Source organism: Gobius niger (assembly GCF_951799975.1).
Source record: "Gobius niger genome assembly, chromosome: 10".
Classification (NCBI taxonomy): Eukaryota; Metazoa; Chordata; class Actinopteri; order Gobiiformes; family Gobiidae; genus Gobius; species Gobius niger.
In genome coordinates this window covers 14,658,354-14,686,316 of record NC_136861.1, presented here as the reverse complement: position 1 = coordinate 14,686,316, position 27,963 = coordinate 14,658,354, and the positions used below count along the sequence as shown (strand labels likewise).

General features: G+C 39.8%; 1 protein-coding gene across 1 annotated transcript in view; it reads right to left on the bottom strand.

Moving 5' to 3' along the window:
• arhgap23a (Rho GTPase activating protein 23a) overlaps positions 1–26,557 on the bottom strand; it is a 131,605-nt gene extending 105,048 nt beyond the window's left edge. The window contains exon 1 of the mRNA XM_079564328.1: positions 26,159–26,557. Within this exon, the coding sequence (XP_079420454.1) occupies positions 26,159–26,167 (9 nt within the window). The 5' untranslated portion in view covers positions 26,168–26,557. The remainder of the gene's footprint in view (positions 1–26,158) is intronic.
• Between the last annotated feature and the right edge of the window lie 1,406 nt (positions 26,558–27,963).

The following is a 27,963-nucleotide window of genomic DNA, read 5'->3' as shown; positions in this document are numbered from 1 at the left end:
GCCATGGAACTGTCATCAGTTACAAAATGTTTCCATGGCGACAAGGCAAAAGTGACTTCATACGTCTTGTGATGTATGAGCCTGAAAGCCTATAAAACTGATCCCTAACTTTTTTGTTTTCATCCGTCTTTTGTCTATTTTGTTGTAATGTAAAATTGTTAGTTTTCTTGCTTCTTTGTCGCTTTTCTTGTCACCGATTTGCTTCGTTTTTGTCACTTTTCTGTGGCTTTTTTTGTTGCTTTTTTGTTTTCGTGTTTTCGGTTGCTTTTTTGTCGTGTTTCGCCACATTTTTGTCAGTCTTTTGCTGCTTTTCTGGCACGTTTTTGTTGCTTTTTTGTTACATTTTCATCTCCCTTTTGGCACTTTTTTGTCACAGGTTTGTTACATCTTCATCCTCGTCTCTGTTGCTATATTGACACTTTTTTCCCCAAAAGCTTTTAGATTTAGGTAAAGCCAAACTGGAGAAAATGTGTTTGGTTCAGGTGGGGGTTTAGAGGTTAAGGATGGGTCAAATGCAGAAGACAATAGTCATAATACTGAATACTTGCCGTAAAATGTATTTTGTAACGTTTTCTGTTACTTTGTCCACTCTGGGTACTGTATTCGGAATACTTAGAATACTTTCAGGTTGATTTACATTATATTCATGCATAAATTAATTAAATATCATGCATAAATCAATGACTTGTCGGCTAAACCTGTTATAAACTTATTTACTATTAATCAGGAATGCCAAAAAAGCACTTTGCAAATGTCCACAGCCCAGAATGACACACATGGATCTTCTCTTTCTTATTAATCTTATGATTATGAATTTGAAATGTATTAATGATAGTGTACTGTGATGCGTTCCTTTGATTTTAAGAAAGTAACTGTGTTCTAAGTACCTCAAATGAAAGAGTACCTGACACAGATACTCAAACACTGCAAATAAGCGATAGCCCGCACTGATAGGACTTCCTCCACACAGTTCTAATAATTTTGCTTAACGACCTACTAAAAGATTTCTCATTTCAGCCTCTTCCCTGCCTTGACCCTGACACAGAGCCTGGGGGGACGCACTCACTCCATCTCCATCATGAGTGACTGTTCGGGCCTCAACAAAGTGGCAATAATTTGAGCAGACACCCCCCGATCTGCCCGCTCCAGGGCTGACACGGGGCAAACGGGGAGCACCCATAAACCAGAGAGAGAAAGAAAGAAAGAGACACCCTCCAGCCATTACATAATCACAATTAACAAGTGTCATCCTCTTTACTCGCATGACTGCGCCCAGACACCAGCCTCCTGTGTGGCCCCTGCAATCTGCTATTTAAGTAATAGGATTTTTTACTGTTCTATATAGCTCTGCACAGTTGATCGACAAATTGCTGTCATTGCAGGATTGGATATTCTATATTCAGTAATAAAACTAAAACTGATTCACTCTGACATGTCACGCCGCTTTGCCCAATTGTCATTTCATTCTTTGGACGGTCCATTTTCTGACCTTGTTCATATAACTTAATCTTCCACTAAAAGCCACTCAAAAGTAGTAGCAGTTTAACCTCTTAAAGTCTAAAAGCTTCTCGACTGGAAGAGAGTTTACAGCGTATAGGCCAGTGTAACGCCTCATTTGAAAGCTAAGGCAATCTTTCCATGTTTTTGTCGTCACATTTTTGTTGCTTAATCCCAGCTACATTACACTAAAATACAAGATGCGGCCAGAGTGCGTCAAAAATGTGCCGAAAACGTAACAAAAATATGCCAAAACCCCTACATTAAAGGGGCTAGATGCAAGTTTGCCATTTTATGCTCACTACTGCCATCTCAGGTCATACATGTAGCTGCAGCTTCTATGTTAAGCTCGTGCATGACGGCACTTTGGACCCGAATTAACACGTTTTTGAGTGCAGGATTTTAGAGGCAGTTGTGGTGAACAGGTCTGGGCTCATTCTACACATTAGGACATGGCTGGAACATGTAGGGGATGAAAATACATTATTTTAAATTTTTTAAACTCTGTTTAGTCCCTTTAAGCAACAAAAATGACTAAAACTAGACAACAAAAACAACAAAGAAGCTTAGATGAGTTTTGTAGGCCTTAGCTTTCAAATGAAGCGTTACCCTGATCTACTGGCTGTAAGGTCTAAGGCTAAGAAGCTTTAATATATTAGGGTAATTAGGTCGCAATATTAGGTGATGCAATATCCATATCGCAAGAAGCCATGATATATATATCGCAACATCACTAAAAACTTAATCTGACTGTGATCGACACATTTTTTTGCAAACTCAGACAAAAACAAACAATGCATTGAACTTAATGTCTAAAAGTTCAGTTTTAGTTAAACATTTACTAACTTAGTTCAATTTTAGTCTTGTTTTGGTCTTTATTTAAGTTTACACAATTTGCTGAAAAACGAGTTACTCACAGTTTGTGTTTAATAAGCATGAAACATGTTGAAATGGTTTAGTGAAATATCGCAATAAGATTGTTATTACAATAATATTAAAATTGCATGGCCGTATCGCACATTACAAGTTACTTCAATATCGTTCAGCCCTAGACTTTAGACTTTATTGTCCGCGGGGGAAATTCTGCAGGCACACAGTGAATGTTTGACAAAAGAGCAGACAGAACAACAGGGAACAAACAATATGGGATACACTCAGCGGGGCCTGTTGTTAAGAAATGCTATGGCTGACGGGATCAGGCTTCTTTAAAAACGAGCCTTCCTTCATCTGAGCATCCTGTACCGTCCTGAGGGCAGAGGGGTGAGGAGAATGTGCAGGGGGTGTGTGGAGTCCTGTTCTATGAAGAGTGCGATGCGTCCAATGGCCCGGTTATTCAGATCTTTGAGGTTTGGTGTGGGGAGTACTATGATTTTTGCTGCAGGGTTTGTTACCTTGGTGAGTTTGGTTTTGTTCTTGACAGTCACCAGGTTAAAAAAGAAGGTGGAACAGAACAATATTACCGGTTGAATAATTGATAGATATAAGCTGAGTAGCAGAGATGGGGCAACATAAGTAGTAAGCACATTTAGATGCTATATTCCAAAATTATGCAGCCCTGATGTCACACTCCTCTTCCTCTCCTTTATCTTTGAAACAAATGCCAAGCCCTGGTTGAGACATTGTACAAACTGTGATGCTTCTCACTATCTCTCCCACTTAGCTAATCTAATAAAAAAGTAACTGTATTTTCTCCTCGTGCAAATGCAATAAGAAGCGGGACATTATCACTCGAGCTCAGCTGATAACATGAAGGTTTACAGGCGGAAAATATGATCACAGACTCGTTCACAAATCTATCCATATGTGAAGGAAATGGATGCTGATTGTGGCAAAAAGATGTAATGATAACTCTTCAGTGGTATTTGGTTTTGTAACATAGCTGGCCAACATGTAAACAGAAGTTGTATGTACCTTAACTACACCACGATAATAAGTCACAACTGTAGTAGAAGAAGTCCTTTGGGTAATAATACGGACTAAACAGGTTTAGAACCACTGTATTATTCATCGAAACATCAAAACTAATATAAATGTGACTAGTAAAAACACAAACTGGCTCTTAGGGCTGAAACAACGTATTGAGGGTTCTGTGCATTGTGTATTTCATAAATATCTGTCTGTGTCTCAGGACAATTATCCAATCAGAAAGCAGAAGAGTCTCCTACAAACACATTCACATTAAAGGCTATACACCTGATTATTTTTATTTCAAACAATGAAAGGGGAAGCCACTAAATTAAAATGTTAGTTGTGGTCCAAACTCATTAGTAACTTTCCTAATGTATTTGCAGCATCCACATTCTTTTCAGGGACAAGTTTCTAGGCAAATTTCACAACTTGCAGGGTCACTTTTCAGGTTCTCATTCACAAAAATGCTGCAAAAATAGCCTGAAAGATCATGAAATTGATACAAATGTTTTATAATTTGATGCACGCTATTTTCCCTACAAGCATTTGAGTTTACGATATACTAAAGGAGGATAAAATAATTTTCATTCCATTCCTAGAGGTAAAATCAGGTATAGCTCCTTTAAGTTTGCTCCATCAACATGTCCTCAAGCGGCGTCACTTTAAAAAATGAATCGAGCAATTCATCATAAAAGTAATCTCTGCACTGGCTTCCTGTCGTTCAGAGGATAGACTTTAAACAGCTCTTCTCAAAGTCTCTTCATGGTTTAGCACCGAAGTACATCTCTGACATGTTTGAGCCGTATGAACCATCTCGGGCCCTGAGAACTTCAGGGAGGGGTCTCCTGGTGGTTCCCAGAGTCAATAACAAACACAGTGACGCTGCATTTCAGCTAGAATCAGTCTTCATGAGGATGTGAGACAAGCCTCAACTCTGCAATGTCCAAATCCAGGCTGAAAACCGTTCTTTCTACCCGTGCATATGAGACTGGAAGTATTTTATCTGCACTCTTGATGTCGATGTTCTATTTGATCTGCTTTCGTATAATTTCATGCAACTGTGAAGCACTTGTGTATGAACTGTGCATGTACCCGTGTTGTGTGTGGGGCATAGAGAGGTTATCTATGGTCTATAGGCTGGTGGTCGTAGTGTTTTTGCTTGATCAGCTGTTTACGTCACATATGTAGGAGCTTAATAAGTTATGTCCAGCTGCTGTGCGTATGACTGTCCCATTATAATTGAAAAATGTATGGGCTTAAAGCAACAGAGCGGGTAAATCTGCACTTGTGGTCTTCATACATGCAAGTCTATGGTGGTCTCTGTTGACACTGCTTTGAAGAGGCTGCGGGACGTCCTGAGCAGAGCAAGGGGGGTGTCGAGAGAGGGCGCAGGGGGGTGTAGGGGGATTCCTGCCAGAGAGCCGTAAATCTCCCCCCCTCTCTCTCTCTTTCTCTGCGGGACACGGGGGCAGCTCTTTGTCAGTCGGGACAACTGGCACGAGAGCAGGAAACAGCTGATGGTCGGAACAAGTGGGCATTGTTACAGTTTATTACAGTTTACATAAGAATATCAAAAGATTTCCACTCAGTTTACAAGACAGATTCGTCGGAAATTTGCTTCAAAGGCCAGTTACTGTCTAAGATGAAAGCTCGTCCAAGTAGCACCCGCAATAAATTACCTGAACGTTGAAATTATACACTGTACCAGAAGCAATTCAAGTCTTAAAGGGATATTTCAGGACGTAAGGGCCTAATTTCCTAGTTATCCAGAGTGTTGCTGAATTCTGGAGATATTTTTTTTGTAATTCATGCAGTTCTTATATTTGAAGTGTTTCGTGGCGCTAGGCTAGTGCTAGGCTAGTGCATTTCTATGGTATCAGTTAGCCTACTTTAAAAACAGTCTGACTCGCTCCACAGAGCACCTGAGGAAAAAAACTTATAACACCAGACTAACCATATAAATGTCTGTGTTGATAGAATATTTTTTGGAACCTTGCATCACATGAATGATCACATTTTGAGGGACTATTTTCTAGCAGATCCCTCCACCGCTACGCAGCTTATACAACCACGAAGCTCATGCTGCTCAAATATAAGGTATTTTAAAAGCAAAATGTTAAAATGATTCTATTAAAGGGGGGGTATTATGCAAAATCGACTTTTTCAAGCTTTACATCATGTTATTAAGTCATTCCCTCATTAAAAACATGCCTGAAGTGTTGCCTTGGCACATTCACGTATTTTTGAGTAATCTGTAAAAACTCTGATGGCGGCCATTTTAGGGATAGGTTTGCCTGAGTCCTCCTAGGAACGCCCCCACCTCCTGGAGACGCCTCCGAGCTTTCGTCACCAGCCGAGTAACCAACCACTGCTCCTCAGCAGAACCCCCTCCCCACTGACGCCACAGGCAGCGTGTGGAGGAGGCGTGTCTGAAAGGGTCAGAGGTTCTTAAAGAGACAGAGGCCTATTTCAAGACATTCACTACAGCCATTTTGAGAGAGCAATTTTATACAAGACAGTTATTCTAATTTACTGCATTTACAGACCAACAGAAGGTTTGGTCATCATTGTAGTGTGATATATACTGGTGCTATGTGATTGAAAAAAGCATAATACCCCCTCTTTAACACAGACATGTATATGGTTAGTCTGGTGTTATAAGTGATTTGCCTCAGGTGCTCTGTGGAGCGAGTCAGACTGTTTTTAGTGCAGGCTAGCTGATACCATAGAAATGCGCTAGCCTTGCACTAGCCTAGCACTACGAAACTCTTCAAATATAAGAACTGCATGAATTACAAAAAAATATCTCCAGAAATCAACAACACTCTGGATAACTAGAAAATGAGGCCCTATGTCAAAAATCCTGAAATATCCCTTTAATGTTCCCCTATAATGTAACGTAAAAGAAATGTGAGCAAAGAATGGTGGCGCGTTAATAACATGTTATCAATGAAGTCTCTAGACCTTTGTGAAGCAGCATATTGAAAAATTAATCTTCAAATCAAACTAAAACATAGTCATTTTCTTATAATAGTAATATGCTTAATATAATTACAGTTCAGGCAAGTCAGAAATGAAGACAAAGGGGCTGGGAAATGCATTAATCTCACTAACTTTGTACCCGTATTCACAAGACATGTAATGTTAGAGTTTCTATTGAGATAATTCCACATAATGTATATAGAGCTGTTTTGTTTTGTTTTTTTCTATTGTCGGAACCCTTTCATGTCCAGATTTGTCTTTGCTCTGCTGATAGACTATCTCGCAAAGTGCTGAGGCCCCACTTCGTATAGTTTTCTTTTTTGGCCTGCACACAGGGAGAGTCGATTAGAGACGCCTTGTTCGAGATATAAGAACAAAGGGGAGGAAATAACTTGGAATGTGTCACACACACAAAAAAAAACTTCGGGATGACTGGTGTCGGTCTGCGATTCATCTTTCCACAAGTGTCCAGACTGTTGCAATAGGAAACATCCAAACAATAAAATGAATCATATCAGTGTTTTAGAGATGCTATAAAAAGTACCAGTGTTATCAAAGAGGGAGAATTCTATATTGGGGGGGGGGGAAAGTCCCTTAAATCTATTCCTGCATATCAAATATCTAAATTGTGATCCCACCAGTTGGATTTTTGGCCTGGTCAAAAGATGGATTTAACAAACTGTTCTGATCTGGGGATCCCGCAGCAGTGTTAAAGCTGTGGTACCTGATTTTTTGGTGTTGTAGAATACACTTATTTTTGTCAACTCTGTTTGACACAGAAAAACACAGACCTTGTTGTTTTGTCTTCACCTAAAGTTTTGAGCAATGGATGATAGAAGGCGAATCTAAATGAGTGGAATTTATCCTGCTTTACTTTGTCACCGCTCAATGCTGTACATGGGTGTAAAATGTGCATGTCATTACATTCTTTGAACGATTTGAATACACAGGAGGGACTGTGAGAGCTAGAAACAAGTTTGGGCCAAAAGAAAAAATGTCACTATTTGAACAGAAAAAATCAAGTTCCCCAGCTTTAATTTTTTTTAAAAATATTTTTATTTAGTTTTAGGGTTTAGACGAAAATGTAATTTATTTTTAGTCGGGATTTAGTCAAATAATTCTCTTCAATTTTAGTCTAGTTTTAGTCGCCTAAAACAAAGACAAATTTCGTTCACTTATATTTAGGGCTGTGCAATTAATCGAAATTCGATTACGATTTCGATTACAACAGTAAACGATTACAAAATTAGCATAATCGCAAAAAATCGATTATTGATTGTTGTCTTTTTTTTGATGGATTTTTGTCTTTTTTTGATGGATTTTTGTCATTTTTTTGATGGATTTTTGTCTTTTTTTTATGGATTTTTGTAATTTTTTTGATGGATTTTTGTCTTTTTTTTTATGGATTTTTGTAATTTTTTTGATGGATTTTTGTAATTTTTTTGATGGATTTTTGTCTTTTTTTTTGATGGATTTTTGTAATTTTTTTGATGGATTTTTGTAATTTTTTTGATGGATTTTTGTCTTTTTTTTAATGGATTTTTGTAATTTTTTTGATGGATTTTTGTCTTTTTTTTAATGGATTTTTGTCTTTTTTTGATGGATTTTTTTTTAAAGGCAACAAATAATCGTTTGAATAATCGTGATTTCAATTATGACAAAAATAATCGTGATTATTATTTTTTCAATAATCGAGCAGCCCTACTTATATTTATTATGATCATATTTAAAGGGACTATACAGAGTTTAAAAATGTTAAAAGTATTTTCCTCCCCCTACATGTTCCAGTAATGTCCTAATGTGTAGAATGAGCCCAGACCTGTTCACCACAACTGCCTCTAAAATCCTGCACTGGACACATTTTTCGTTTAGTTTGTTTGTCAAGGGGCCGTGTACGAAATACATCTTAAAGAAAAAGATGCTTGTACCTGATTTTGCTATTGTTTTTTCTATCTGGACACTGCAGTTTAAATGTTTGTGTTTTTCTCATACTACTACCGCCAAACATCAGTCTATTTTTAAGTCTCCAGACTAATAAATGAGTCCCATCCACGCTTGGGATAGTCCATGTTGCTATAAAAGGGAATTGTTCCTAAAAAAAAAGGAAAAAGGTCAACACGCTATTTCTCTAAAGGACATCCCCGATCGCAGCCCCCGCTTTAAACACCAGTCAGGAAAAACAAACAGTGGTCTCATAGTAGCAGTGGGAGCGCTGGGGGCTTCCTTCCTGGTTCATTCAAACTCCATAATAGAGTAGCTTTCTACCTTTCACAGCTCCACTTCCCGTATTTTGGAGTTTACTTCCTGTCCGTGGGGATTCACTTCCTGCGTCGGTGGGGGAGCGGACGGGACAATAGAAACAGCGACGTCGTGCACGGGTGGAGGTTCTTGGGTCAGATTCGGGAAGACGAGCTCTGCTTCGGGGTAAATATTTCCAGTAGGACAAACATGAGTCAGATATGAGGGGATGTAAATGAGGCGGGAGCGCTGAAAGGTGAAGTGTTGTGCTTCCTAAATGCCAATGAAGAAATGAAAGATCAGTTTACCCAATGAAAACCCAATGAAAAAAGCCAATGAGTGCAAATTAGTACAATAACAGAGTAAAATAAGGACTGGTGCCGGTGTCTGTTCAGTAAATTCAACTTTTACTTCCACTTGACCAATGCTATTTTCACATAGAGCAGAGATAACTTCATCTGGACGTGGCCTTAATGCACTGAGCACTGTTTTCTCAAGCGGCAGCAAGTGCACAAAGACAAAGCCAAGGGCTCAAGAGAGCGATGGAGAGTCTACAAACCAGCAATGACCGTTTAAAGTCTCTATGTTGAGCGGAGAAAGTGGCAGAAATGTTTCTTTGCTCATAATGTGACTGTTTATGGGAAAATTACAAGCGATATGATACATAAACGTCAAATTAGTACAGGGGACGTTTCATTAGATGAGTATTATGAAAAAATATACAGCATGACTTTTGATTTAACCCCTTAAACTCTTGACCCCCACTTTATTGAATGTTCCGCAGTGTGGCTTTAAAGTGCATGTGACACATTAGACACACTTTTTGCTAAAACAACACAGCTATATTTAAGATTTTGCTAAAGAGCGTACCCAGCTTTCTTTATTTTGTGTGATCATGAGAAATAAGACTAAACTAAAACTAGCGATTATAAATGCAAATCTACAATTAAATAATGTGCTCCTGTTGTGGCTTAAGTTGCAAGAACATGAGGAATGACATTTGAGTCGATAAAATAAGGTTTATCTGATATTTCCAACAACAGTTAGACATTTGTTTATCATTACTATACCAACAGCTACAATGGAAATAGATAGGAATCTAGCTTCCCGCCTCCAGCTAAGCCAGGAATGTTTACAAACAATTAAAGGGTCTATTGGACACTGACAGGAAGTGACACATGCTGCGTTCATGTGGTCCTCAAGAACTCGGGCGAACGACTTCCCCAGTTGGGGAAATCATGTGAACGCTCGCTCAACAGGGGAAAAGGACAGGGGAACTCGGGTCAATACGAGCTTCCCGACTTCCGCACCTGACCGTGGAAATCAGCTGATTTATTGTTTTATCGTCTAATGTGAGCTTTATAGTTTATAGTAGTAACACTGCTCCTTTATTTAGTTTAGTGTGAGCTGTCGTCGTCCTCGTAGTAACAAAATTGCCTGATAAACGCTAGCAAAAAGTTTACGTGACACTTTTTTAAAACTAGCAAACTAACGTTAAGCTTTTGAGATGCTAACACATTTAAATGACAAGCTAAGCTAAGCGCTAATCAATGATAAAAGACCTTTTTTTTATTTGATGATGTCAAAATCCCCACTTTCCCAGATAAAAACCACATGAACACAAACCAACTGGGGACAATGTCGTCACATCTCGGGAAAACGAGCTCCCCAGTCCACATGAACGCACCAAAAGATGAAGTCAAACAATTTTCAACTGTTGCCGTGACAACCATGTTAAGTCAATACGTTTGTTAATAATATAAGTATTTGTATAAGTATTCCGGTACCAGCAGACCGGCAAATATGCGAGAAAAAAACATTTAAAACTCTTAAAAACAACCGTCAATATTTCTGAAACTCAACGGAGAGTTACTGAACCTACTTATTTCTCATTAGCCAAAAATGCCGCACCTAATGGTAAAAAAGTAATATTTACTAAAGTCTTCCGGTGTTAGCTGCTGTGTGTATACCAACAGAGTATGAAGAAGAAGAAAAAAGAAAAGAGGAAAAAAAAGAGTCAAAATGCTATGGAACTTCCAGTCAGCAGCTTAAATATTCTGATAAAAATAACTTTTCTGCCCAACTGAAATAAAATAAGTCATATTGTCAAAAGCATTAAAACCTGTCAAGCATTAAAACACTTTAAATTCAAACACATATACATAATAATGCATTTTCGCATTTATCGAACCTCTTTAAAAATGTTTCATACCTCACTTTATGTGACTGAAAGCCCTTAGCCTCGCACTTCCTGGAGAGGTATGAAATAATAAGAGAAAAGGACTCGTCTAGACAGGATTTTACACGTTAAACGAAAGATAGTATTACCCTAAAAGTGCAGAGTCATCACCGTCTGTGCTGACAAACATCTTACTGAGAGGCTAAATTCATGACAGAAACCGCCATCTGCTGCTAAAGTGATAATCCCCTCTCCCCCTGTAAACGGAGGGGAGGCAGTGACGGGAGGAGGCCACAAGAGGGCGCACTACTTGGAGGGAAACAGGAGTAAAAGCATGACTATGTGGTCAATGGGTATTTTTATAGAATAGAACGGCTACATGGGAGAACAGACTAATGACAAATGGATGTAAGATGACACAGATAAAGAGAGTTACTGGTTTATAGGGACAAATACAAAAATAAAGGGAAGCTGGGTTGCCTTAACATGTGTATTTCAAGTTTATTGCCAATATGATCTGGCAACTCTGTGAGCGTCATGTAAAATGTTTGTTTAGCTGTAAATAAATCTGTCTTTTTTATTGAGACATGTTTATTAAGGGGAGACACTACAGGCAAAACTCAACAAAAAATATACCTAATCTTCACAATAACTTGTTTAAATATTGCACTGATTCAATGTTTCCCCATAGATTTATATAGGACAACGCAATTTCAAGGGCCTTTTTCTCAAAACACATTTTTCTATCATTGTGGCGACACTTTCTCCACAACAGTAGCTCCTAAAGACTTCACATTTTCACCTTGTTTTTGTATGAAAACATAAAATACACTTGCAATGTATTTTTTTCTCACATTTATCCCAGTAATCTACAGCAGAAGTTTCAAATTGATATCTGTAAATTTAAACATTTTCCCTATTCACCTGCAGTGTCTCGCCTTAAATAGCCAACAACTTACGAACCCCTTTAACCTCTTAACCCCCACCTGAACTGAGCAAGTTTTCTCTAGTTTGGCTTTCTCCAAATCTAAAAGCTTCTTGAAAAAAAGTGTCAAATTAGCTACGAAAATGAGAGTGACATAAAAGCCACCAGACTAACAGAAAAGTGAGAAATAATTATAACAAAAATGCAAAAAAGTGACGACAACCCGGCAACAACACTAGGAAAAAGATCCATTTAGATGAGTTTTGCAGGTCTTAGCTTTCAAATGAGGTGTTACACTGGCCTATAGATACAGACGGCATCTCTGGAATCGCCCATATGTGGTCATGTTTGAAAACAGTTAAGGGGGAAAACAATTTTGAGAAAAGTCTAAACTTTCTCTATTTATTAAAAAATTACTTTAACAAACGCTGAATTATGAATATAGTTTTCTACAAATTAAAGATACAAAGACGTGAGGAGCACAGTGGTTCAACAGCCCATAAATACATAAAAAAAACGGAGAATGCTAACATGATGCTACATGTTAGCAACGTGCTAATGCTAACTCAAGCTAGCGCTGGCTACGACTGCCGTTTTCTCACTTCTACTGAACAATGTGCTGTGAATAAACATCCATATGGACCCGATTTAGACTTGACTTTATTTGTATGTGATAAATAAGTTTGTATTGCACCAGAAAATGGCTGAAAAGAGTAAAAATTCTTCACTTTTCTTCCATGATGTCACATTATGTAACTGACACTTGAACTAAACAATGACACATTATGTAACTTTCTTTTAGATTAAGAGGAAACAAAAGACACTATACAAGTTTAATCACCTTATTCCAACAATCATCGCTATTTACTCGAGAGACAAATGCATAAATCATCCACACAAGCTGCTTTTTCTACAATATTTTAACCTTTAACAGGATGCTGAGATTGTAGCTTTATTTCCACCAACTGCAGTCATGTTCGAAGCCCCTTGTAATTGAATGTTCTCCTCCTGTCGCTCCTATACCCTGAGGCTTAAATGTTTAGTCCCATTAGCCGCCCTCAACCCACTCTCAAGCAAAGTGCTGCTGACAGGACGGGCCTAACCACACGGGTCGAACTTTAAACCCTCAGAAAGGACCACCCCTCTCATTATAAGTTCATCCGAAGAAAATTGTTGTCGAGATATCCGCGGAGAATTGTTCAAACATCTCATTTCTCTCTCGTTTTGTGCGGCTCTGACTTGCTATTATTAAGCCCGTGGTCTTGAGTTGTTTACTTGCAGAAGTAGGTTGTCCCAGATTCGGTCTTGAGACAATCTGTGCATTGTCTGCTCATGTACCAGTGGGTTATTGCAGCCTGACAATATAATGGCCCCCAGACCCGTCCCCTTCACACAAGACTTCACTGCGCTAATAAAGTTTCCAGTCACTTTTCACCACTTTTCACTAATGTGAGCTCAGACGTTGGCGCAATAAAGTGTAGTGCTGATTGCAAGTGCAGGAGCTTCCAGAGTTGAGTCAAACTGATATATTAAATTTAGACTAAAACTAAATCAACTGGTTCATCCTGATGCTTGTAGTAAAATCAGTGTAAATATGATACAGTTTAAAGGGACTATATATGTATTTTCCTCCCCCTACATGTTCCAGCCATGTCCTAAGGTGTAGAATGAGCCCAGACCTATTCACCACACCTAAAATCCTGCACTGTCACTCAAAAGGTTGTTACTTTGGGGCCGAATTGCCGTCATACACAAACTTAATATAGACGGTGCAGTTACACGTATGACCTGAGGTGGCAGTATTGAGTATAAAATGGCCAACCTGCATCGAACCCCTTTAATTTTATAACATATCTGTCGAGTGCTTTATGTGGCCTCCTGTACTGGGCCTAACTCTTCATAATGAAGTTTTTGCAGGACTTTAAACACTTCTTTTGAATTCCAAAAGGTAAAAACCATGGAACAAAGACATGAATTAACATTTTTCCCATATGAGCATTCATCCCTTGGCTCGTCCTTCACATTAAAAAAATAATGGAAAAGAAGCTGTATCTAGTTTTAACCTCTTAACCTCAAAATGAACTGAGCACATTTTCACCAGTTTGGATTTACGCATATCTAAAAGCTTCTTGGGAAAAAAGCATCGCTATAGCAATGAAAATGAGGATGAAAACGCAACAAGAACAACTAAAACGTAACAAAAAAAGCAATGAAAAAAAGGCCACAAATAGTGACAAAAACGAAGTGACAAAGAAGCAACAATAATACAACAAAAAAGTGACTAAAGAGCGACAAAAAGGTGACAAACACGTGATGAAAACACAACAAAAAAGGACAAATATCTGACGAAACACGTAAAAAAAAACTATGGAAAAACGGAAAAAAAACTATGAAAGAACTATGAAAAACTGCACATGTAGCTAGCGCTAACTGCCGTTAACATTAGCACGATACTAACATGAAGCATTGTGAAGCATCATGTTAGCATTCTCCATTTTTTATGTGTTTATGGGCTGTTAAACCACTTTGCTCATCCCCATGTCTTTGTATCTTTATTTAGTAGAAAACTATATTTAGAATTCAGCGTTTTTGAATAATTAATTTAGAGAAAGTTTAGATTTTTCTCCAAATGGTTTTCCCCCTTAACTGTTTTCAAACATGACCACATGTTGTTGTTATTGTTGTTTTATTAGGATCCCCATTAGCTGCCCGTTTAATGGCAGCTAGTCTTCCCGGGGTCTTTCAAAGGACTGTACATACTTTGCAAAAAATATATTTGCACAAATGCTTGAAGGTGTCTACAGAAATACAGTGAAACACAGTGTCAATGAAAAACATTGCTGGAAAAGTCAAATTTTCACATGGTCATCTGCAGTAGTTCTCGTGAAGACATATTTCTAAATATGTATTTATTTTGTACTCTGCGTGTGCTGACTGAGAGCTGATTCCAGGTAAATACTGCTCTGTAAAGCACTGTGGACTTCAGAGAATTGGTCCCACATATGGGCGATTCCAGAGATGCCGTCTGTATATACATTAAAAAAGACTTCAAAACTTTCTACTGGACCTTTCTGACACCTGCCGTAATTGAAAGCAAACAAATGGTCCATAAAATCAGAAATACTGTAAAATGCTGCTCAGGTGAAAGCAGCAAGATGCATGTTTCCCTGTACACTGCGTTCCAAATTATTATGCAAATGACATTTATCTAAGATTTTCTAAATTGTCAACTCAAATGAGAGTCAGCATAATTTTTAAGTCTTTAACTGGTAGAGGATCATTTAAATGTGGTGGAAAAAATTTCCTAGTGAAAACAGTATTTTTTTCAAAAATAAATATAGTAAAAACCTCAAAATCCACTGTTCCAAATTATTATGCAACTCATCGTTTCAATACATTTTAAAGCTCGTAATTAACTGAAAATGGTCATTTGTTGTATTTGTAGCATTAGGAGGTCATACTTACTGAAATCAAAAGCTATTTCAATCAAAAAAATATTAACAGGTCAAGTTATATTTTAACATAGGAGCCCTTGTGTGATCGCAGCTTCAAAATTCTTAAATCCATTAAAATTGTGAGTTTTTGGACAGTTTCTGCTTGGATTTCTTTGCAGGATGTTAGAATAGCCTCCCATAGCTGCCGTTTGGATGAAAACTGCCTCCCACCCTCATAGAAGTTTTTTTTGTTGAGGCTCCAAAGGTTCTCAATAGGGTTGAAGTCAGGGGAGGAGGGGGTCCACATCATGAGTTTCTCTCCTTTTATGCCCATAGCAGCTAGTGATACAGAGGTATTGTTTACAGCAGGACATGGTGCGTTGTCAAGCATGAAGAGGATTTCGTTAAGGAAAGCACGGCTCTTCTTTTTGTAGCATAGAAGACAGTGGCCAGTCAGAAACTCCACATATTTTTCAAAGGTCATTTTCACATCTTCAGGGAGCCTAAAAGGGCCTAAAGGGGCCGACCAGCTCTCTCACCATGATTCTGGCCCAAAACATGACTCCGCCACCTCTTTACTGACGTCACAGCCTTGTTTGGACATTGTGGCCATTCACCAACCATTCACTACTCCATTGATCTGACCATCCAGGGTTACACGGCCTCATCAGTGAACAAGACTGTTTGAAAATGAGTCCTCATGTATTTCTGAGCCACTGCAGCCGTTTCTGTTCATCAGCATTCAATTAACCATTTAGGGGAGGCCCGGATAGAAGGTTTATGCACAACTGCAGCCTCTGGAGGGTCCTACACCTTGATGTTTGGGGGACTCCAGAGGCACCAGCAGCTTCAAATACCTGTCTGCTGCTTTGTAGCATCTGTTCTCATAATCTGATGTGTTTGTCTGGCAGAAACCGTCCATATTATGCCTTTATCGGCACAAAACGGAGTGTGCTCCGAATCATCCACAAATCTCTTATCTGTATGATGATTACGCCTAATATTTCATGAAATATCGAAGGTTTTCATACCTAGACCAAGGCATTCAACTATTTCACACTTTTCATCAGCAGAAAGACCCTTTTTCTTTCCCATATTGCTTGAAAATGATGATCTGCATAATAAAGTGGAACACCCTTTTTCAGTAGTTTTTCCCTTAACTGGGCTTAACCTGACAACTAATCATCTCAGGTCTCTGAGATTAATGTCAGTGATTCATAGAGCCCCAAGACACGATACCATCCATGAGTTTCATTATTATTGCTTTTTTTTTAACCTTTTTGACACAAAAATCCAATTTGCATAATAATTTGGAACGCAGTGTAGTAACTAAGCTAACCTCCCCGGACTCCCTCATGAGCGTCCCGTGTGTCTCCAGAGGGGCGCGGCGTGGCATGTTTTGCTCATGTCACGCAATACCACTTGAAAACATCTCTTCGCCTCCTGCGGTGTGGTTAATTTTCATTGTAAGTCCTTTCTGTTTCCCCCCCGTTTCAGAGTAGAAAATTAGGTCACGGGGGCCACAGTGACTCAGGCATAGGCCCATAGTGTCGAGCATGAGAGGGCCGCTATATGCTTTTAATATGTGGGCCCGCATTTGGATTTGAATGCAAAATAGCCAGAACGAGCTGATGTTTTTGAACTTTCTATCACCGGGGACAATAGTGAGAAATTCCTAAGAGTGCGTAAAGATTGAGGCGCGTTAAGTCCACGGGCTTTGGGGTGGGGTGTTGGAGTCGACCACCTGTTCGCCCCCGTTTTTATCCCAACCGTCTGCACACACTTGTTGTTTTTGAACATTCGTGTTGAACCTGAAGTAAATCAATCTCTGCAAACAACAAAATGTCGATTGGTCCTAGAATCCTGCTAATCCTGTGGTTTAGATCTCGACAAACATGTTCATCTGAAATGCAGCATTTTGTGTTTTATCAGTTAAGCTCTTAGCCCCCAACCTGAACCAAGCACATTTTCCCCAGTTTGGTATTAGTCAAATCAAAAAGCTTCTTGAAAAAAAAAAAGTGCGACAAAAACGAGAAGAAAAGTGACAAAAACACAATTAAAAAAGCCACAAAAGAGTAAAAAAAAAAACACAAAAATGTTATAAAAAAAGAGGGAAAAAATGCATGCAAAAGCAAAAAATGCGATGAAAAAGAGGAAAACAAATTTATTAAAAAGAGAAAAAAAATTATGAAAAAGGTGAAAAACTTGTGAAAAAGAGGCAAAAATGTGGTGAAAAAGAGAAAAAAATATGATGAAAAAGAGGAAAAAATTTGATGAAAAAGAGGAAAAAATATGATGAAAAAGAGGAAAACAAATTTATTAAAAAGAGAAAAAAAATTATGAAAAAGGTGAAAAACTTCTGAAAAAGAGGCAAAAATGTGATGAAAAAGAGGAAAAAATGTGATGAAAAAGAGGAAAAAATATGATGAAAAAGGGGAAAAAATATCAAAAAGTTTGTTGAAAAAAAATCAAAAAATTTGTTGAAAAATAGGCAAAAGTGTGACAACACAAAAAAAAGCCACTGAAACACAACAAAAAGTGATGATAACAACGCGAGGAAAAAGATCCGTTTAGATCAGTTTTTTGGGTCTTAGCTTTCAAATGAGGCGTTATCTGGCCTGTAGGCTGTGAACTCTCCAGTCAAGAAGCTTTAAGATTTGTGTAAAACTGGAGAAAATGCACTCTGTTAAGGCGGGGTGTAAGGGGTTAATATTCAAGCTTTGCTCTTAAATATTGCTCCTGAATAAATGTTGGTTTCAAACATCAGTCTGGCTGCAAAATCAATATTTGTCTGAAAAATCACACAACCCCAAAACATACTTTTACTTTAAAAAACATATCTTGGTGCTGTGTAGCTTTGAGCTAATTCTGACTGCATTCCTTTCCAGTCAGGCCTCTGGGAAACAGACAGTTTAGCAGATAAGTCAATGAGCTGGGAGCTGCACTGTTAAAGACACATAGTTCAGACGCTGAAAGAACCGCCAGAACGCATGGCACTTTTCTGCTGAAAAATGGCCTCGTGGGAGATTTTACTGGCAGAAATATAAACAAGATTAGGAACGCATAGCAGAGAAAATGTTAGCCAGATATTTCCATTCCCTTTGGGGCTTCAACAAATGTGGATTTGTCAAACAATGAATGATCCACCATTAGACTCTAGTCTTGTTTTGACTATCCCTGAACTGGAGTATTGCAGTTGGATTGTGCAAATAAATGTTTTACTCTGTGCAATGCAACATTTGGCTTTTATAGTTGTTAACTTGTAAGTTCAAAAAATCCAATATAAAAGTGCTTGGGAAGATTTTGTAAAATAATGTTCTGTGGAGAAGATGCGCTTTGATCTTAAAGGGACTATACGGAGTTTAAAAATGTTAAAATTATCTATTTTCCTCCCCCTACATGTTCCAGCCATGTCCTAATGTGTAGAATGAGCTCAGACTTATTCACCACAACTGCCTCTAAAATCCTGCACTGTCACTCAAACAGGTGTTACTCTGGGTCCGAAGTGCCGTCATGCACAAGCTTAATGTAGAAGGTGCAGTTACACGTATGACCTGAGGTGGCAGTAGTGAGTATAAAATGGCCAACTTGCATCTAGCCTCTTTCAGGGAACATTAACATAGACTAGAAAATCTAAATAGGTTGCTTTTGCTTTTCTTTCATATAAACTTGTATATCGTCAGTGTACTGTGACTCTATGTATGAGAGAAAAAAGGTGATATTCAAAAACAGTCTTGAATATTGTCACTGAAATATTACAGCACTATTTTACAGAATTATTTCAAAGAAGTACATAGATATTAAACAAATTGTGTCAAAATAAAACTTAGAATAAAAAAAAAACTGGACATGAACGAGGATAAAATGGAAAAAAATGTTGACAAAAACTGAAATTTTGCACATTTTTGAGTACATGTGTTTTTGTGCAACTATCAGTCAGATGAAAGTCCTCAACTGGATGGATAGAGTAGAGCTGCTCGATTACAGAAAACATTATAATAAACGATCATTATAGTAATAATTAAAATCACGATTATTTGTTGCCTTTAAAAATATATCATTTTATTTATTTATTAATCTAAATATCTTTTTTGGACAATTAAAAAAAATAAAATACATACTTAATATGCTCACATTTCAAAACTAATACCTCTATTGAGAGCCCTGTCACACCTACCCCCTGCTGATCCCTCCACCAGCCCTCACACCTGCCCAAGCAAACCAAGCACGCGGCCTGATGACATCATCACACAGCGCTGTTTGTTTATGTCGGACCAAAGCATTTTCCATTAGCACAGCAAATGCGAAAGGAACAAAAACAATCATCCCAGCGGCATGAAATAATATGTATTTGTTGAGATCTGCTCCTGAAGAAGAGTTTTAGACGCTTCGACACAAAAGCAGCGCCTGGGCAAAGGATGTAGAACTCCATTATGCTATTTTTGTAAAGTTTAGTGTAATACTCTAAATCGTAATTTAATTTTGATTAATTGCACAGCCTATAGGTTATAGTGTCACCTAATACTACAATAACAATAATTAGGCGATATATTGTGTAGCTGTAACTGTCACAAAATGGTTTATACTCGACATTTACATCATATGATATTGGCTTTCAAAGGCTACTACGCCCACTGTCCTCCTCTCCGATTGCGCTGCGGCCGTTAAAGCTTTAAGGAAACCGCTTGTTTGTGATGGATGTGTTTTGGACCGATCCATTTCAGATGCCAGAGTTCAATGGACAGTGGCTGCCACAAACTCCTGTCCCACTGAGGCCTTAATTACTATTGATTGGGGAAAAAGCACTAATGACACAAACGCAGATGCGCTGAATGTAACAATTAATCCTCCCGGAGCTAATGTTTAACAAACTTTCATTGAGTTGGCCAGTGTTTTACGAGCTTATAAGAGCGGACGCATCCCGATTAAAAGTATCATGCCTGGAGAGGAGTGTGAAGCGTTGCAGTAATGAGACGGCACCAGCGAGAAGGAAAAGGCCTTTTATATAACCAGCCCTATCCCTGTATGGGACACTGTCTTCTTTTCTGCTGTTGTGTGTTGATGCATGTGGGATGCTGCCTCATATTAACAAGAGGAGGTGGACTCAGATTATGGACAATGATGCTCTGTGTACTTTGAAACATGAAGTAAACACTGGGAGTTGAGGGTAAAGCCATTTGTTTACACGTCTATTTCGGATTGTAGGATCCGGCTCGAAGGACCAATGTTCAGGATTGTAGGACTGTATAGATACAGACGGCATCGTGTCATAGAAGGGGCGTGGTTAAATAGAATCTTCTGACACAGTTTTTTAGCTATTCTCTGGTGAAATATTAACTTATTTATCACATACAAATAAATTCAAGTCTAAATCGGCTCCATATGGATGTTTATTCACGGCGGATTGTTCAGTAGAGGCGGAAAAAAAATGGCAGTCGTAGCTAGCGTTAGCATTAGCACGATGCTAACATGTAGCATCATGTTCGCATTCTCTGTTATTCTCTGTTATTTATGTATAATTTATGTTATCTATGTATTACCCTGTTGAACCACTTCGCTCCTCTCCATGTCTTTGTATCTTTATTTAGTAGGAAACGGTTCATAATCCAGCATTTGTTTTAGTAGTTTTTGAATAATCAGAGAAAGTTTAGATTTTTCTCCAAATTGTTTTCCCCTTTACTGTTTTGAAACACCAAATATGGGCGAATCGAGAGATGCCTGTATCAAAACTGATTTCTAGAATTCTTCATCCACCCAACACTCTTATTTAGTTTAGAAGTTTTAATGAAGTTTCAATCTGTCATAAAGTCTAGTGATCTGAAAAGTAATGGTGGACGATTTACTACTGTAAGTAACTAACTGTTACAAACAAAAGTGTTCACCAGAAACTAATAACTGACTAAAAATCACCAAAAATATGAATTAGCTGTCAAAATACATCTTTAACCCACCTCTGTCACAGACTGCCCAACTATTTATCTGCTGCTCCGTAACCTAGCAACCATAAACTCCACCCACCTGGGCAACTATAATAGAGAATCTATGACAATGTCTAAAAATGTAAATATATGTAGGCTATGTAAGCAGAGAGTGATCCCAAATCTGTTGCTTCAGTGTTCAAGGCTCACTTAGATGTCACAACATTAAATCCTTTGTCAAAGTACTTGTAAAAGTGTAAATTAAACATCACAGTCTGCCTCTATTACGTTACTATAGGCGGTGGATGGATTTTGTGGAGTTTGCATATTCTCCTCTTGCGTAGGGTTTCGTCTGAGTTCTCTGGTTTCCCCTCCCGCTGAAAACATGTACAATAGGGTCCCCTCTAGGACCAGGACTGCCCTTCAAATGGGACTTTCCTGGTCAAATAAAGAATAGCACTGCTGTAACTGGTTCTAATAGAAAGCTCAAAGTGAGGATTTTTAACAAGTACGCTGTCAATGTGTACAACAAGCGTGCAAAATTACTTCAGTGCGATTATTTGTACCATTAAACAAAGACTCAAAATGCACATCGCATACTTCCCTAAAACTAAGTCTGATCACAGATTAGTTTCTGTCCACAAAAGCTCATTACAGCCCCTCTTACCATGAACCAAACCCATTTCAGGAGTAAACAAGTGAAAAAGAAAAAAAGCCGGAAGAGATAAAAGCTCCTTAGCCACAAACTAACGTCACGTGACTCACAGGAAGTCCGACTGTAGAGCGATTACGTCACAATATGTTTCCATCCATCAGAGCGTCCCGCGTCCCGGGCCGAGCTCTGCACCAAGGCCACGCGGCGTCAGCGTTTCACGGCACTGCGCACAAGTATAAATAGTGTTTGTTTCCTCTGATATAGAAGGTTGTAAGTTACACCAGTCTACGCCTTCATGCAGAGAGCAACTGGAGAGTCTTTTACAGTTTTGTATCAAACGTCCTATTATTTACGGATGCCGTTCCCCCATGATCCCTCCTATGTCTGACCCTCTGTACTTTGCAGAGTACAGGCGAAGGTTAGCTTCATATGTACTGGGTTGTTTGGGGTTTTTGTTGCCTTGCAGGACGATTTTTCTCTCTTCTCTGACCTCAAGGTGTTCAACTGGACTTATGTCTACTATTCCTATATCCTATGTGACTGAGTGGAACTTCTTTAACCCCACCTGAACTGAGCACATTTTCTCCAGTTTGGCATCACTCAAATCTAAAAGCTTCTTGAAAAAAGCATCAAAACAGCGACAAATCGAGAAGAAAATCAAGATGAAAAGGCAACAAAAAAGTGACAAAAAAGCAATGGTAAAAGTGGCAAAAAATGATGGAAAAAGAGACAAAATGTGATGAAAATGAGACCAAAATGCAACAGAAAAGCCACAAAACAGCAAGAAAAAGTGACAAAAAAGCAATGGAAAAAGTGGCCAAAATGTGATGAAAAAGAAAGTGAAAAAAAGAGATGACAACACAGCAACAACGCAAGGAAAAAGATCAATTTGTTTCAGTTTTGTAGGTCTTTCAAATGAGGTGTTACACTGGCCTATAGGCTTACTATGGACCTCATGGTTTTGGGTATTGAAGCCTAGGCGTTAATTCAACCTGGTAGACTAATTTCAGCATCACCTACCAGCCGATGATCGCTTCAGAGAGGGCCACACCTCCACCTCAGCCATCAGCGTACGAGCCGCACCTCTGTAGCAGCCAATCATTTCCCTCGGTCCCGCTTTTAAGCCCCAGCAATCATGGTTTGTTCACTTCCCAGCTGTGCTGCGACCCGCCTCCACCCCCCCGTCCACGGCTTCTCCCTGCTGCATCTTCACAGGTCTCCTAAACCACCACCAGTGTCCAGGCTCCGAGGAAGACACCCCAAACTCCAGGCTGTACATCCATACTGACTTTCATGCATACATCGATGTTACCGCCGGGGTCTGATCGCCAAAACTAATAAACATGTCAATAAATCTTCATAATCGCAGCTTTTGTCTGTTTGAGTCTATCCAGGTTGAAATGCCGAAATGGAGAAAATCACTTGGTTAAAGCAGGGGTTAATGCATTTTTTCTGTTATTTTGGATGTACATGGTTTTAATATTGGATGTATTGTATTCCTGATGTAATGTAAGCAATTTTCCTCCATAGACCAGTAAAGTTTGTAAAAGTCGTGCTGTTTTTGTGTTCCTTATGGCTCATGAAACTATAATTTCACACTTACACAGCAAACGTGATAAACTATTGGAGAGTGCTAGTTGTATTCCCTAAAGATTGCATTTGCTCTGAATGAAATGAATTTGTCGTGAATGAATGCTGCACACCCATTACTGTCTAAAAAAGGCTGTTTTTTTTATCAACCTCGCAGAGTCGGGCCGTGACTGCACTTAACTATGCGGCGCTCAGGCCATGAACCGCACACATGTGGCCTTCGCATTTCTCCGACACACTGCGCGCTCTGTGCCGCGGCCTCGGGCTTCCTATTCGGGGGAATAAGGTTATGAGATAAGCAGACAACAAACAGAGTGCTTGTTCTTTTGTGCGTCTGACCTTACAGCTACATGCTACACACAACAACGCGCAAGCCAAGGTTCCCCCTGACTCTTACATGTGCACCAAGGCATGCGCACCCAAACAAACACATTGTCTGGCTGGCAATGGGGTGACATCATCCAAGCTAAAGCGGGCGGGCCAACGTCACAATGACCTAGACCCGCGGTGAGGAGATGTGCCTCTTTTGGATCACTCATCAGGCTGTAAAGACAATCACTATCAAGTCGGAAATCCTATGAATGGAGTTGGCAAATGTGATTCTTGTATTAACATGGCCGTGTATATCCATTATATATCATGCTTCTGTCATATGTTAAAGCCTTGGATGTGTTTAAAATGAGAACTAAGAACTGAATCTAGATTTCAAAAACATAAATCACAATCAGACAATTTGCCAAAGCTATTGTTCAAATACCGGACTCTCCCCATACTCTCTGAAAAACCTGCTGCACGTGCCCCTCCCATCAGAGCAGCCGAGGAGATGGTGAATGAGGTAATCAATGTGCAGCACACTGCTCCGTGAGGGCATCGCAGGATATATGTACGCTCAGGCGTGGGAGAGGAGGTCTGTCAGACAAACCATTCGTCAAACTCCCACTGGGTCATTACCTACGGTGCCAATCGAGCCCGAGCGACTACCATGATGTAAAGCAAGTCATATCACAAAGCAGAACGGGTATTGGAACAGCGCTGATTCAAGATTTACTTAAATAAAATCATGTTGCAACGGAATAAAAGACCGGGTTTGGAAATGGATGTAGTGAGTTCAGTTCAGAGCTGACTTTGCACCTCTTTGAGTGTTTTGATTCATATTGTTGAAACAGAGTGATGTTTAAAGGAACAGGACTCCGTTTTTACAAACTGAGATACATACTGAGATATACACTTGGGATGGATTTATATAGATGTCTACTATTTCTATATCCTATATGACTGAGAGCTTCTACAACTGTATTAAGTTAATAAGACATGGTGCCAACCTCTTTCTACACATTTAATGGAACAGGCCACTGTTTTTCCATACTGAGATATGTTCTTGCCTGAGCTTAGACGAGTTGTTACGTACCTGTCTGGTCATTGTGCGTGCGCTCAGTCGCGGAAAACGAGCAAAGATGTTGTTAGCGTTTGGCTTCTCCCAATGTATTCTTATGGCTCCAACCGGGGGTGAAGTTGGAAGCTACCACGCTCTTCCACGGGCACAAAGACCAGACAGGTACGTATCAACTCGTCTAAGCTCAGGTAAGAACATATCACAGTATAGAAGAACTGTGTGCCCTTGGTCACGCAAAAAGACCAAAGATGTTGTTAGCTGTCCCCGTCTAAATAAAAAACATACTAAGCATTTGGCCTCTCCCAATGTATTCCTCTGGCTCCAAACAGGGGTGAAGTTGGAAGCTACCACGCTCTTCCATGGGCACTAAGACCAGACAGGTACGTACAACTCGTCTAAGCTCAGGTAAGAACATATCTCAGTATGGAAAAAAGGTGGCCTGTTCCTTTAAGATCATCATCTGCGTTAAGATCATATTGCACATATAACAATAAAAAAAGCAATCAACTTATCTCCCGTGTAATGCCACCTTTCAAACCTGGTTTAGAACTGCTTCATCACAACTAATTAGACTTTTAAACAATACAGCTCTCTCCAATATGATCAGTCTATTCATCCTGGGTTATTACTATTTTCAGGACAAACAGGCTTTAGATTAAACATCCTTGCCTTTCCCCTGGCTTCCTTTCACTCCACAAACAGACAGAGGTGCAGGTGACACGAGTGAGTACACAGTGTGACAATACGGCGCAGCCCACAGACGCCCTGTCGCGTGTCAAACCCTCCGTCCAAAAAGCCCTTCAGTCGAGACACGAAGGGCGACATCGGTGCGGCAGATGTCATCGTAGCATTAAGTAAATAACTGACATCTCCTTAAAAGCGTGGACTCTTGTTTCAGTTTATCGGTTTATACCTCAGTGTTCACTCACATGTTAAAGCTCTGGGACTGAACCCTGCACTGTGGACTGAAGTTGCAAATTTAACCCCAATAACTGTCAGAAACTATTCAATCTCAAACACCTTGCAGCCAAAGCATGACGCCCTGTTGCATGCCACCCTTGCATCCGAGCTACCGCCTTCACTCATGACTTCGAGGTTCAATCTGTGACTCTGCCTCTAAACAATAAAAACCCTCGGTGCCACCTTTACCTCACTTCACCCTTATCGCCACATCTCTCTAATCCGACTGTGATGGTTTGGGCGATGTCACGTCTCGGGGAGGCACTTGCCGGAGGTGGCAGCAGCCTTGCCCCCTCCCCCCTGGCTGTTCCCACCCTGTAGTGTAGTGTAGTGTAGCGCCGGTACAGTGGGAAACACACCCTGTACTCCGCATGCGAGGGAGAGGAGGCAGCAGCAGCATGGCTTGTTTAGTTTTGCCAGCTCTCTCTCCGCCGGGGGATGCTGTGACAGTAAAACGAATGATGCGCTCCTGTCCTTACCTGGTCCATTCTAGCAGAGTCTCGCCTCTTCTCTCCTCTTCGTCCCGGTCATGGCACTAGATGTTCCCCGCGTCCCTTCCCCTGTGACCTTTACCTCGTGTCTTCTTCTTCTTCTTCTTTCTTTGTGAGTAATTCCCATTTAGCGAAAGGAGCAAAAGTGACCCCCGCTGTCCTCACATCGCAGCCTCGCAACCTCTGTCTCTCCAAACAGGCATGGGTGCTTCCTCGTCTCTCCCAATGTGACAGTTTGACACATCCACATAGACACTCCTGTGCAGCCTCGTCCTCCCCAAAAGCAACGGGACAGTGCGAGAAGGTGCAAAGGGGGGGGGGGGAAGAGTTGTTGTTATTTAGCAGGATCTTGTACGCCTTCTTGATAGGACACACAGAAGAAGAGGAGACTCCCGCTTCTTGTTCTCAAGCTCCCTGTGTGTGTAAGCTGGCCCCTCGCCCGGACCCCTCCCTCCACACATCTACCCTCCCCCCTCCCTCCCTGCTGCAGCTAAAACACAGAGTCCCGCAACGGCCAATCGAAGGCAAGCAGCCGCCCCATTGGTCGAAGGGGAGCCCATGTGACCACCGGCAAAAGCATCGACAGACCCTCTACCAGCTGTCCAGCCTGAAAACCTCAGTTACCATTGACAACAGATCCCCAGGTGGGAGGTGATTGGCCGGGAAGGGTTTCCAGCCCCCGCCTCCGCTCATTGTACGGGTATAAAGAGGGAGGGGGGCATGTTGGGACGTGTAGTCTGGGCTGGGAGCAGACACGCACGCTCGGAGTTCATACAGTAAAGCAAAATCCATCTATAAAAAAAGGAAGATGCCCAACATGCTGGAACAATATTCTGGAAAATGTTTAATTTTTCTAAAATGTGAAATGATCCTGTGACTGATGGGAACTTTTGCAGAAAAAGGAAGACTTGCAGAAATAGTTAAGACAAAAAACAAAGTCTTATGTCTCTATTGTCTCAGCTAAAACATGATGATGGTGGCTGATACTGTAGATCTAATATATTGGTTGCAGGCAAGAATAGGTTTAGTAGGTTTACCTGTGTTTTTGTCACACTATAAACCTCTTAACCCCCGCCTTAACCAAGTGCATTTTCTCCAGTTCAGCTTTACCCAAATCTAAAAGCTTCTGGATTGGAGTTTAGGCCAGAGGAGGGCCATTTTTGGCTCCCAGGCCTGACGTTGCCTCCCTCTGAGTTAGCAAAATGTTTTAGAAATAATGAATGCATTATTTACAAATGTATCGCAAGCACCTTCACCTCTTAATCCCCACCTGAACCGAGCAGTATTTTTTTTCAGTTTGGCTTTACCCAAATCTAGAAGCTTCTTGAAAAAAAAGTGTCAAAATGGCCACGAAAATGAGACGAAAACGAGGATGAAAATGCAACAAAAGAGCGACAAAAACAAGACCAAAGTGACAAAAAAGTGACAAAAGAGAGATGAAAAAATTACAAAATATTACAAAATAGATGGAAAAATGACAAAAAGTGACAAAAAAGTGACATAAAAGAGATGAAAAAGTGACACAAAAAATGACAAAAAAGAGGTGAAAAAGTGACAAAAAAGCGACAAAAAAGAGATGAAAACGTGACACAAAAAATGACAAAAAAGAGGTGAAAAAGTGACAAAAAAGCGACAAAAAAGAGATGAAAACGTGATGCAAAAGTGACATAAAAGAGGTGAAAAAGTGAAAAAAAGCAACATAAAAGAGATGAAAAAATGACACAAAAAATGACAAAAAAGAGATGAAAAAATGACACAAAAAATGACAGAAAAGAGGTGAAAAAACAACACAA